The sequence below is a fragment of the Aspergillus novofumigatus genome (assembly GCF_002847465.1).
Source record: "Aspergillus novofumigatus IBT 16806 chromosome Unknown P174scaffold_1, whole genome shotgun sequence".
In the NCBI taxonomy this organism is placed as follows: domain Eukaryota; kingdom Fungi; phylum Ascomycota; class Eurotiomycetes; order Eurotiales; family Aspergillaceae; genus Aspergillus; species Aspergillus novofumigatus.
This window is the reverse complement of record NW_020194274.1, coordinates 1,722,134-1,735,221: the sequence shown is the minus strand read 5'-3', so window position 1 is coordinate 1,735,221 and position 13,088 is coordinate 1,722,134. Positions and strand designations below refer to the sequence as shown.

Here is a 13,088-nt window from a genome sequence, read left to right as displayed (position 1 = left end):
AGCTAGACTGGTTGATTTGCATATTAAAGTGGCGAGTTATGTAACTTTTAGTTATTAGCAATGTTTATTTGTTCTTAGCTTATGCAAGTTGACTGTGCCGCAATTTCCAACAGCCAGCCACTCTTAATAACATATGGTACCTTACCATTAGGGCATTACTAATGCTGTATCATGAAGCAAAGGAGGTCATGAGTCATGTTGCTTATCTATGCCCTCTTCAGTATGAGGTATATCATAATGATCGCACTGCAAGTAACGGACGTACCTATGAAGACGAGTCATTCTGTAGTGTCGAGGTCACTAACGCCTGTCACTAACGTGTGCTAAGGATTTGTGGCAGGTCTGAGCCGGAGATGGATACAGCTCTGGATGAAAGAAAAGTACCTAATTGGCATTTAACAAGAAGAGGAATGATTATCGGGATGATGATGCCAACATGATGGAATCTTCAAACCATGCAGTCAGTCAGCTGCAGATACATACGGCATGCCAAAAAGGCAATATCAAAACAGCTGACGTCTCCTTTTTTCTGCTACACCTCCACGACTATCTTCGTCAAGTAGAAGCCAATCATCAAGCGCTCGGCTACACCATGAAGCAAGAATGGCGGTGCTGAATCAAAACTAATGTTGAAATCCTTCAGCAGGTTTGAAGGGGTTGGCCTGACAAATGGGGTATGGAGATGTTGGAGATTCGTGTTGGTCTTTTCCCTTTGAGATTGCCCTCCATCCAATAACTGGGGTGATTGCTTTGTTTGTATGTTTCAATCTTACATACATGAACGTCTAACTGAGTGCCTGGCTCGGTTTTTACTCTACTCTACCATGGGGAACTCGGCATCATGATATTTAACTTATTACTCGCATTAGGATTCAGCTATTACATGCCTATCTAGAGTATTCTGGAATATCATTCAAGGTTTTGTGTCTGTCGCACCATTTATGGCTGATACCTACGGTATCAATCGTATACTCCGGAGTACATGATGAAACTTTCACTTGAGGAAGCCCCTTCGATTACTCCGGATTGACCCGTGCCGAGCACCGATTCCCATTCATTCTGCCAATCTGCATGAGTCTCAAACCATAATACGGAGAAACCCTTCAGACTAAGGTACGGAGTACAGTGGGCCTAACATGATGAAATCCATCAAGTGGCACGCCTGTCAGCTTGAAGGATTGACGATTTTCTGAATTTTCCTAGAATCTGACTTTTGACAGGCTCAAAGTATGGTGCTAGTGGAATGCCCTTTGACAAATACCTCTACTCTGTAGATTAAGCGATCTTGGAGCTTTGGGGGCTATTTTGCCTTTCAGTCTTTCCGTGACTTTTCGGTCAGTCAATTTTTATCAATGCTTCTTTGTGGCCTCGGAGTGGACGAGACCAACAAGTCGGATCCGAAACCTGGAGCGTAATTTGCAGACAACGCGACCTTGTGATGTCTCGGCTGCGGCAAGCAATCTGGCAGCAAAACCTAGCTACAAACCTGGAAAGAGATAATGATTGCGCAACGTTGGGAAGCAGGTGAATGTATTTCACCAATAACTCTTCTTCCCTGCTTAGATCGTCTCATAACTGCATAGATGAGTTGGCAGTTTCTGCAGATTTATATCTGGACTGCGTGGTTTCTGTATATATGCATGTATGTGTGACCTAATCTCATTAGAGTGTGACCTGAAAAGAAATTTGAACCTTGCTGATCGACTGAAGACCTGCAGGGCCACCTGTAAGTATGAATTGTCTTGCTTTTTTCTTTTCTCTCTCGTCGTATTATCTACTCTGAGTAAATCCTCAACTTAAGAGACCCACTCATATCGCGTGCTGCTGTCAAGTGTCAAATTTACAAAGCCCCGAACTTGAAGCCAAGTAGGTAAGCCTGGGGCCAGTACGTACACCCTGTAACGGGTAAGAACCTAGCTGTGACCGTCGCCTGTCCTTCAGCAATCGGTCTGTGTAATCTGAGACCGAAAGAGCTAGACGGCATAGAAAGCTCCTTCTGATTGGTTTATTGGTCCCAGTACCACGGTTCACCATGCAAAGCCACTGCAAGTTGGACTGTTGACTTTACGCTTCCGCATCCAATCAACACAGTTTATTTCGGCCGTTTCTGTTGGTTTTCTTCCCTCCTACTCTGTACCTCCTCCTTGTACTTTGTATCAGGCTATCAGCACTCTAGGTGTCTGACATGAGTCGACCTAAAAAGCTGTTGTGCTCGAAGGACCTGCAGTGATCCTTTCCTTCACATTCTTATTGCATTGAGGCGATTATGGAAGGATTCTTCAGGCCAGCGGGGACTGACAAGGAGGATCGAATCCCTCAGCAATGGTCCGTTAACGCGTCAATGACACATAGCCAGCCTGGTGTTTACTGGGACCTGGGTATGGATAGAGAGTCGAGACTCAGCTGAATCAATCTATCTTCTCGAGATTCAATCTCTGTCGATATTAGAAGTCTATCTACTTTTGGAATATGGAGAGTGGGTGGGGCATGGTGGATCTCACTGCTCTGTTAAGTCTGTTCCCACACTCCGCGCCGCGGAGTAGATGCGGAAGCTGGAAGTTGCCAATGCATAGGTATTCAGATTTCGACTTTGTAAATACGAAGTAGCGAATGGAGGATGAGGAAGCGAAAAAACTGGATTTCAGTTGTTGGCAAAATAATACACTTCGCTGACCTCACCCAAGCTCCACATCTTTTGATAAATCTCGTTTCCATTTACTGACCTTGGCATCGTCTGATGTTCCAGAGCCCACTTCGAAGATCGAACCCCTGCAAAAGGTTTGTTTCGCCGACCATAGGTGGTCAGTGAGGTATCGTTAGTATTGCAGCCATTCATGCTAGCCAGCTTTTTTGGGGCCTGACAAATGAGGACCTATCAGCTCCGGGAAATTGAACCTTCTCATGCAGTGGCAGGGCTGCAGACTCTGTGTGTGTGTGTGTGTTACGCCGCAATTTCTTCCTGTGTCATTGGCTCGTTCGGGTATGTCTCCCCGTAGGCTGTCTTCAAGTTGGATGCATTTTTTTTATTTTTATTTTTATTTATTTATTCTATTCCTTTTTTATATTTTACCCCTCCTAATTTTTTGTTCACGCTAGTCTCTTTTATCCTTTGCTGACTCTTATTTTTGGTTCCCCTCGAACGGCTTGGTTCGGTCGAAACTATCTAAACACATTATTATGTACTTGGAAACAGTCAGCCTTCAATGCTCGTGAATATTGTAAAGCTCCAGAATAATACCTCCAAAAATCATGTTTTGATTTTTATTTTTTCATCATCACCAGCCAATCAACGCTCGCTCTGGCATAGGAATATAATTGGACTGGAAAAAGGAGACTGGCATACTCCACCTCATTTGATACATTCCGTTCTCCAGCGTCGATCGAAGAGACTACAGACTCAAGACTGCAGAGTACATACTGACGTTGACTTTTCTTCATTCAGCAAAAGTAAGACCTTAGTGTCGAGGGAAAAGCTATCTGACCTCTATACGAGCAGCTATCTTAGACAGGATCCACAATTGATATTCAATGAAGAATCCGTACTTCCTATTTTTTACTGAGCTAAACAGCACATCAACAAGGCTGACAGCACAACCAAACCATTCCCATACTGATCGTCTCTCTTCGTTATTACAAATTCTACCAGCCTTCAGATCCTTGTTCCCCTTGACAGTTTTGGCTTTTGCCCCGCGTGAGGCCAAAACCTCCGTTTGGATGATTGTGTCATCTGTGTCAAACACCAGGGTTCATATAGCTGCCCCATCCTGGCCCTGACCCATATTAAGCTTGTCAATATAGCCGCGAAAGAGAGCGTTTGTTTATTTTTCGAGGTTGGCTTCTTTCTGTCTATCATCAGAAGCAGATCGTCGTCACATCCGAGGGTGTAACTTCGTTGTTGACTTCTTTGTTGCGGCTCTCCACCGTACAGTAGTAAGTACTCGTCTATGCTTCGGATATCCTTACCAAAGGAGTAAATGTGCTAGACCTGCTCTTCTTCTCTCATCTTGCTGCTGTTAAGAACGAGAAAAAAAAGGGAAATAAAAGAAAATAAAATAAATCAAGGGAGACCATTCTGAAAAGGAAAGAGTGGAAAAAGAAAAATAAACGAGGAGGGAAAAAAAGAATCATAAACTACCCCAATCCGCCAGTGACAATAATAATCATTCCTGCACGTCTTTCTACCAACGTGACCCTGTCTCTCTTAGGTTTGAGATCTCCACTCTTTCCTGCCTGTTGTTTAACATCTAATCTGTCGAAGTACTACTATCTGCATCTGGACTTTGCTGTTTCGTGGAGGTTGTGGCAAAATTCTTCTTCTTCCTTCCGCATCTTCAAGCCCGATATCCTTGCATGAAGGGGAGTGCAAGAAAGGGACAGACATTCAGACATTCACACATACGTACATACCATACATACCTCATAGAGGAGGGGGCTACGGTGATATTATACCCATTGTTCAACTCTTCGTGTCTGTGTCTGGCACATTCCAAGGCACAATTTATTTCAAGCGTCTCTTTTCCCTCATTACAACACCATCACACCACCACCACCACCACCACTACTACCAACACTTCTGCCTGCATCTGTTTAATTTCGACTTTGCCCCCTGTTCTGGCGCTACGCATCACTACGACAAGGACGGTCCATCCAGCACCATCACGTACCCGCCGTAGGAAACCACCCTCTCCACGGCCGGACACTACAGGGGCGCAGTCGGGGTCTCTTACAGGCCGGTGTGTTCCAAGGACTCGGTACGCTGCATGGGTTAGGAACGACTAACCCGACACTTGGCGGCCAGTACCCTCATTTAAGAGTCCAACCAGGAGACTCATCTGCTGTTGGGGATGCTCTGAGAAGAAAAAATATTGTTCGCAATATTACTTCTCTTGTCGCCCATCCTTCTTTGTGCCCTCCCTGGCTGTGTTCGACTTTCGCAACTCCCAGGCAGTTTCTTAAAAAAAAAAAAGAAGGCGCCAAACTGCATAGTGGCTGAGAGACATACCAAAGACCTCATAGTCTTATCTCTATCAGCCTTGTGATTCAGTGCCTGAGGTGTTCAGCTACTAAACCCAACAACCAACACATCATCCCACCTCATCTATTCCGTCCGTTTGAAGAGGAAAAAGGTGCCATCGCCTGCATCTTGATCACCTCCAACCTTGCTGCCATCGGCGGTTGTCTCCTCGCATATACTGTTATTCTTCTCTTTGCCCACTCACCTACAACCACGATCATCACTCCTCAGAGGCAAGCATTCTCCACCAGACGAAATGGATTCGCGAACTAGCTACCTGCCCTCGTCTCGCCAGAGTCGAATGGCCATTGATTCCTTGTTGAATCCATCGGCCGACAACGACCCAACGGACAACCGGCTACACCATTCATTCTCAAGCCAGCAATACTCGCCACACTACCCTCCAAGTCCCAACCGCTACTACTACTCCCATTATGGGGAGAGCCACGCCTATCCGGACACCCCGGGCTCGTCTCAGGACCAAATGTTTTTGTCGTATCGGCCTAGATCGGCCGAGTCTTCACCAGATGCTTATTCTCGGGACCGGTACGACTCCGTCTCCAGCAGTTCCAGCAATGCCGCCGAACGGCGTCGGCCTCCCCGGCCCAAGTACGAAGAAGAAGAGATGTACTTCATCTGGTACCACCGTGTCGACCTCTGCCAGGAGTGGAAGGAGGTGCGTGAGAACTTCAACCGCCAATTTCCCAACCGCCAACGGCGCGGGTTTCAGGGAATCCAATGCAAGTTCTACAGATTCATCAAGGAGAAGAAATGTCCCACGCTGCGCGAGCAGCGAAGAATGCGGGACGGCGAGTTCCTGCGGGAGGGTTCGACCATGATTGACTCGGGAGCTCCACGATTCGGGGTTGTGGAATGGGCCCAAGTGTGGTATCCATGGATGCGAGAACCAAAGGAGCAAGTGCTTGGTCGGCGGATATCCGCATAACCATTTGTCTTTGTTTCAACTTCGCTTTGCAATTCTTTTTTATTTTCCCTTTTCGGTTTCTTTCTTTTTTACGGCCGCACCACAAGCAAGATACCTCTGAAGTTTATTCTCTTTCTACATGTGGAGGTTTCCGTCATGGTTTCTATTTCTCTTCTCTTTCATCGTGTGTTTCTCCAAGATTTAAGAGCATGGTCATGCCGTTAATGGTTGGGAGGCTTTCTGGATTAGCACTGCATTCTAACAGCTCGCTGTCCTGACAGCTTGAGCTTTCCGATGGTGGCTTAAAATTATAATACATCATCCCATTTCAATACGTATGGTTCATTTCAGTATGATACAATACATTACGTAATTTCCGCACGGTCCTACTCCTGTCAGGTACTAACAAACTGTCCACCCATAACAACAGTATAACCAAATAAGCAGCCGTTAAGATGATCAGAATTCTAGTAAACTGCAGAGCACTCATCTATTCTTATCCTCTGTCCTATGTAGACTACCCAGTGCCAGCTGCGAGCTCTCTACAAGCTCACCCGGATAACCACCTCAATTTCAACCCCAACTAAGGCAAAGGCGCACCGTAGACTACGTAGTAGCTATAGTGACAGCACCGGTTAGAACCGAGATGGCCACAACTGCATACTTGAACGGAATGTGAAATGCAATGGTACGATGTGAGTATGTTTGACTTTGGTCGAATTCGCAATCAGCTTGACATGGCATGACATGACAATCATAATGAGGCGCCCCACATCTCCGTCTCGTACTTCTATCACCTCGTATTCGATTTTGCCCTGGGACCCTGATGTTGATGTTGACGTTGACGTCGGCGTTGTTGGGTGCTGGTAAGTGATGCGCCGTCGTGGAAATTGTTGTTTCCGGGTGATTGATCAGCTTCGGGATTATCGTCTGCTAATGCCGGTTGTCATTTGCTCACGGGCCAGATACGTGCTTGGCTGAAGAGAAGTGGGGGGCCTGTGTACTGGCTGGCTGGCACTGACGCTACGCTACGGTGATTGCTCATGCCCACGCTGATGCTGATGCTGATGCTCATGCAGATACGATAGTATGATTTGTTTTTCTTTACAGTTGTGGATTTGGGTTTTCCCCGAGGTCACCGGGTCTTGGTATTTGGGGGCTAATTTCGGTGTAAGTTGACAATGAAGAGGATGATCGTTATCACGACCAGACAGATTGCATTCCGGGACACCAAGCAAGCAAGTCATCTTGAAATCGACTGGAAGCTGCAGAATGCAGCCACCCGATTCTGGGAGGGCGGCACTTGTCAGAATGGCTACCACCGTCGCATTCGATCGTGATTGGGACCGTCGCCGTCCAGGCTGTCCTCGTCAGAATCCACGTGCGAGTCGAGCCCAAATCCAAATCCAACTCCAACCCGGCCTGCGCGCCGCCCCTCATTTGCTGAATCCGCAGAGTCGAATTCCTCGTCGTCAGACGCGCCATGAGTTCGATATTTGTGGTAGATGGCTGTGGGGTCGTCTTCTTCATCGTCCCACGACAGGTCCTCGTCCGGATAGTCGTTTGCGGGGTTGTTTTCGGCTGTATGCGTCAAGATGGGTTAGCACAGTGCATGCACAGAGGTTGGGTTGGACAGGTTGACTAAAAACATACCATTCGAGTCTGCGTCCTCGCTATCCCACTCCTCATCCTCGTCGTCCTCTGCAAAATGTTCCCAGTACTCTTCGTCCTCTTGCGTAATGACAATGACTCCAATATCCTGACGACTGGTGTCGATTCCATTCTGTTGGAGCCACTTTTGGTGGGCCGTTTCGAGATCGGCCAGCGGGTTCGTAATTAGCGTCCCTTCCGGCAGCGGTCGTCGAATGTAAGTATCGTAGACATACTCGCCGTCACTGTCGTCCTCCTCTTGCACAATGGCTTCTACCGGAGGCCGGACGTCGGGACCTGCAGGAACGCTCGTTTCTCGCGGCGCCGTCCCTCGAGGTTTATTAGGTGTGCGCGGCTGGTACTTCAACGGAGGTTTGGGGATGATAGGACGTGCTGTCGGCTGCGCTACTGGCTGCTGCACCGACGGTTCCGTCTCCATACCTCCCTCAAGCTCAAGCGCAATCTGCTCAAACTCGCGAGCCAGTCGCTCGGACTCATCCTCCCAGTTACTCTTGCGAGCATGCGCCTCCTTCTCCAGAACCTGCGTAATGTGCTCCTTCGCAGCGGAGATGGCAGTCTTCCGCTCCTCTCTCCATTTCCTCTCCGCCTGATTGACTACAGGCCGTTTCCTGGGCCGCGCAGGCTCCGGCTCCGGTTCCGGGACACTCACACCGCGGACCTCCCCCTCCGCCGTCGCGGTCTGCGCCGCCGCATCGGCCACCAACGACGCCTGCCTTGAATGCGGAGTCCGCCGTAACTTCTCCACCAGCACCGCGACCGCCCCATCACCTCGCCGCTTCTGCACGCCGCCACCCGCGCTCCGCAGAACATTCACAGGTGTATTGGACCTGGAAATCTGGAACCGACGAACAGACCGTGGCGATGCGGAAACCGGACTCTCCCTCCCGCTCGACACAGAAGACTCCCGCGCACCGTCAACAGCAGGAGAACCGACCAGATCCGCACCCGCCACCACACTCGAGGAATGCAGGGCACGATGGAGCTTCTCCCCCGCTGCCTTGCGCACAGCAGCGAGGCGCTGTTCCTCCCGAAACTCAGCCCCAGGGGAAGTAGCTCGAACCAGAGGCACGGTCGCGCCGGCGCCGACGCCCGCCCCCGGGCCCGAAGGACGAGCAGCACCTCTGGAAGCTGGAAACGCAGAGCTACTCACAGACCGAGGGGTGAGGAGCGTGCGGGACGGTGCAGCCAGGGACGCAGGGCTCGAGGAGCCGCTCTCCCGAGCATTGCCACTGACCTGGACCCGCTGGAAGACAAAGTCCGTAAAACGCCGCTTGGTCTGATGGAGTTCAGACTGGATATCTGTAGTTTCATGTTAGCTGAGTTATATTAGACCAGCACTCCATATGCGTAGTTCGTAGCGTGCGGAACATGTGACACGCCGTACAAAGACCGTGGGGCGGCCCAAAGTCAGGGAGCTTTTCTTACACAATGTGTCCACCGGTTCTTCTTCGCGGCGACGCTTGATGTTGATCTGCTCTGGAGGTAAGGCCATCCTGAAGCCTTGGAAATTGCCCGAAGAGCCAAAATGTAGTTGATAATTGAACAAGATTGATGACGGGGAAGAAAAACAAAGACTGATAGGATCGCCTTTCAGCTTGAGCTTCATGGATCGTGCCAATATGGATTAGCGTCGACCCAGGCGGAGTTGTGCTCACGTGATATACCGAGTCGTCGATGTCTCCCAACTTAAGAGGTTCTGGATCTATATAACTAGCCTGAAGGAGACATCATGTCTAAGCTTATTGCTTTTACTGAGACAACCGTTCATTTGATTTCATTTTCTGTTAATTCTTGTCCCATATCCATCATCCAATGGCTTGCAATCGCCCTCGCCATCGTGGACCATGACGTCCACAGCTATATAACCCTTGTCCGTATCCAACATGCAACGTGGTTGAGCCGTATGCTCAGCTTGAATTCGTTGAAGTGGCACCAAGAATGCAAATAGGGGGAATGAAACGTCCAAGGACAAGCCAGAGCCGAACCAGTCCAGGGTATCAGCCGACGTCCCATCCCGCTCTCTCATAGCGCACTGAAAGTCAGCAGCCGGGAACGGCTCAAAAAGGTGAGAAACAAAATAAAAAGACAGAGGTAGAAGACAGATATTAAGAAGATCCTGCCCAGATAGCAATACAAGTGATGATATCAAGAAGGTATTAAAATGTGATAAGAGGGCATGGCTGAGAAGAGGAGAAAATATTTGAACAGAATAATCAAAGGTGATGCAACCACGCAATTAACCAAACCAATACAAAGAAGGAAGCGCAATGTTGACGATGGAGAATGTAAGGAAAAAAGCATTGGGTAGAACGACACTCATAGAACTGAACAGCAGGATGGATCACTCAGATACGAGGAAGACAATTATTTTGCACCGATTTCCTCTTCAGCCCATCCGGGCAGAGAAGACTCGTTTTGAATAGCCAGCCCAAATCCCGCGTGATTTAGTCCTCCCAGGGCCGAGGAGAAGCTGGAGAAACTTGCTTGGGGCTGGTGAGCGAGACCTGAGCGGCCATGGCCGGGCTGGCTCGAGACAGGGCCAAAGGGCTCCTGGGAAAACGAGGGTAAGCTCACGGTGCGAGAATGCTGCGCACGAGGCACACTCAAACTGCTGGTGCTGGCAGTTGCGTGATGGCTTGGCCCTGAGGAGCCATTGGTCACGTTCAAATAACCACTCGAGGGCTTGTGTTGGTGCATGGGGGCCTCGATGCTTCCGTTCGTGAGCTCGCTGCTGCTGGTAGCGTTGTAGTACGACTGTTGTTGGGCCTGGGGTTGCGATTGCGCTTTAAGAGCGGCCAGAGCCATCGGGTCATTCAGTCGGTTCTCCTGCTCCTGAGCCTGCTGCTGAGCGGACATTTGGTTCAAATACATAGTCAGCGGGTTGTTGGCGCCCACGTTCAGGATACCGGACGGCGAGGACACGGTTTGCAGAGGGTGACGGTTCTGATGGTGTCCGTTTTGGGAGCCAGTCGAGCCGGGAGCAGGTGACAGGGCATGGCGAGTGGGACTCGACTGGGAGCCAGATTGGCTCAGATTTGGTTGAAAGCCGTTAAATGCAGGAGGCGGAGACTGCGCTCCCTCGAGACCAGCTCCGTTCCGGCTATGCTGTCCACCATTGCCAGTCTGACGCGGGGGGTTGCCGCAGCGATCCTTGCCAAAGTTGATCTTGAATCGCTTGTACTCCTCGCGGTTGCGCATCCCCTCAATCGCTTTAATCGCATTGGCAATGTTGGTAAAGTTGACAAAAGCGCAGCTCTTCTCCCGCAATGTGTTCACCAACTCAATCTCGCCGTACTCGGAAAAGTCCTGGCGGAGGCGTTCCTCTGTCCACGTCTCGTCGAGGTTGCCGACATAAACATTGCGGGAAGCCCCGCCACTCACTGCCAGTGCAATGGCGGGAGGTAGAGGGCCAGAATGCTTGCCCCAGCCAATCTTCAAACGACGGTTGTGGATCATCAGACCCTGTAGGTTGCTTAGCGCGTAGAAGGAGGCGGCAGAGGTTGGATCGATGAAAGTCACGAAGCAGATGTGCTTGTCAGGGATGTATCGGATATGGTGCAGCAGTCCGCCCCGGACCACGTTGCAGATCTCCTCGATGGTGGTTTCCGGGTGGATGTTGCCCAAGTAGATAGTCCGGTTCCCTAGGTTGTTGACGCCTCCGGCTGAGGTGGCCACGGCAGCCGCAGCGACGGACTGCTGAGCGAGAGCATTGGTGATCAGATCGCGGTCTGCGGAATTCAGAATATGCGCATAGCCGGGAGCGATGCCTAAGAATTGCGCCGCATTTTGCTGTTGTGTCTTGGACACGTACGCACAGCGATCCTTACCATAGAAGACGCGTCTCGGGGCCTGCCATTTGGCTTCTTGGGGCAACTGGGAAACGGCCTTCATTGCGTTGCTGATCGACAAAAAGTGTACAAACCCAATCGCTTTTTCCCTCACGATCTTGACGGTGTCAATCGGCCCGAATTTACCGAGTTCCTCGCGCAGCTCATCTTCCGTCAAATCTTCGGGAAGGTTGCCCAGATATACATTGCGCGAGGCACCCGATTGCTGAACCGCCAGCGCGACCGAGGTTGGGACCTGGGACGGCTTGCCCCATCCCACCTTGATGTCGTTGCCCTTGATGGCTAGCTTCTTCAGGATAGCATCCGAGTGAAAGTGGGTCGCCGAGTTGCTGTCCAGAAAGGAGATAAAGGCACAGTTCTTGTCTGGAAGCAAGCGAACCGACTCAATCTGTCCACTACGTACATGGTTGAGAATCTCCTCCGCGGAGGTTTCTGCAGGAATGTTGCCCAGATACACGGTCCGGCTCGTGCCTGACAGGAGGCCAGGGGTTACGGCCGCTGCGGGACTTCCAAATGCCGCATTACCAAGGCCTCCCAGACCACCAATTGGAGACTGCGGGCCGTTCAACAAGTGAGAGTTCCCCAAGCCGTCGGTTGACATCATTCCCGAATACAAACCGGCGTTCGGTGTGGCCTGTGTTGGGCTTCCCAACTGGGTTTGATGGTTTTGTGCATGTGCAGAGGCATTGGCTTGGGAGAAGCCACCGAAATTAGCGAACTGCGGCGAAGCGAAGGCGGAGGGAGTCCCAGGCTGGAATGGACTGCCAAGCAGAAGCTGGGAAGGGAGGAGAGGCGTGAAATTCATGTCGAATGCCGTGCCGGAGTTTGCCATGCCGTCCGAGAGGTTCGAGGCCGGATTAGAGGTATTGATGTGAGGGATGTTGGGACGACGAGCGTGCCGATCCGCGAAACCCTGTACTGGGATATTGGAATTGTACGCGCCGTGGGAGAAACCCGTATTGTCCGCGTTCAGGGAAGAGAATTTGGAATGCATCAAGCGGTTCGAGATACTCGAGGCATCGGCTGTTTGCATGGCGAGGAGAAACGATATAGACACGGGTGATTGCCCCTAAACAAAGTGGTAGGAGGGGCTCGATTTGCTTGAAGCGGCCAATATCACCAGACCAGGGCAAAAGAGGATTAGAACCGAGCGATATTAATGATCAGAGGCCGTAGAAAGCCACCGGCCTAAGGATCAGCCCCGTTAAGAAGAAAAGGGGCAATGGAAATTGAGAAGGGAAGAAGAATAGAAGTTAAAGGTGGAAAGCGAATATGATTCAACGAAAAGAAGAAATCAAGTGATCGTTATCCAGAAGCAAAAGACAAAAAAACCAACCAAGAAAGGGAGAAAAGACCAAGAATCTCCAAAGGAGACGTGTTGAGAAGGGATTTCAATGGTCAATTGGAATGTGCATGGATTGGCAGCAGAGAATGAATGCCGCAATAACAAAAAGCCAAGAAGGGGGAATGGGATATCAAGAGAAGATTAGTTTAGTACAAGAAGAGAATAGTGAGAAATGGAGAAGAGAAAGAAGAAGAGTAACTGACGAAGCAGATACTCCTAGTAAGTCTGTATGGAGCAAAAGAAGTACGTAGTAGAAAAGAAGAAAAAAAAAAGGAGTATCTAGTT

The 13,088-nt window shown here is 49.9% G+C and overlaps 3 protein-coding genes across 3 annotated transcripts; 1 reads left to right on the top strand and 2 right to left on the bottom strand.

Annotated features, from left to right (window-relative positions):
* Positions 1-5,270: 5,270 nt before the first annotated feature.
* P174DRAFT_362602 (uncharacterized protein) lies at positions 5,271-5,960 on the top strand (the record flags this gene model as incomplete). Its single annotated transcript, XM_024821873.1, has 1 exon — positions 5,271-5,960. The coding sequence occupies one exon, from the start codon at positions 5,271-5,273 to the stop codon at positions 5,958-5,960; it is 690 nt and encodes a 229-aa protein (XP_024687091.1).
* A 943-nt stretch (positions 5,961-6,903) lies between these two features.
* On the bottom strand, positions 6,904-9,182 carry P174DRAFT_500149 (Iwr1 domain-containing protein). Its single transcript, XM_024830951.1, has 3 exons — positions 9,036-9,182; positions 7,593-8,909; positions 6,904-7,520 (listed from the first exon to the last, which is right to left on the bottom strand). Exons 1-3 carry the CDS (start codon positions 9,100-9,102, stop codon positions 7,255-7,257), a joined length of 1,650 nt encoding a protein of 549 aa, XP_024687090.1. The 5' UTR covers positions 9,103-9,182; the 3' UTR covers positions 6,904-7,254.
* A 792-nt stretch (positions 9,183-9,974) lies between these two features.
* On the bottom strand, positions 9,975-12,491 carry P174DRAFT_361464 (putative differentiation regulator (Nrd1); the record flags this gene model as incomplete). Its single annotated transcript, XM_024821785.1, has 1 exon — positions 9,975-12,491. The coding sequence occupies one exon, from the start codon at positions 12,489-12,491 to the stop codon at positions 9,975-9,977; it is 2,517 nt and encodes an 838-aa protein (XP_024687089.1).
* Between the last annotated feature and the right edge of the window lie 597 nt (positions 12,492-13,088).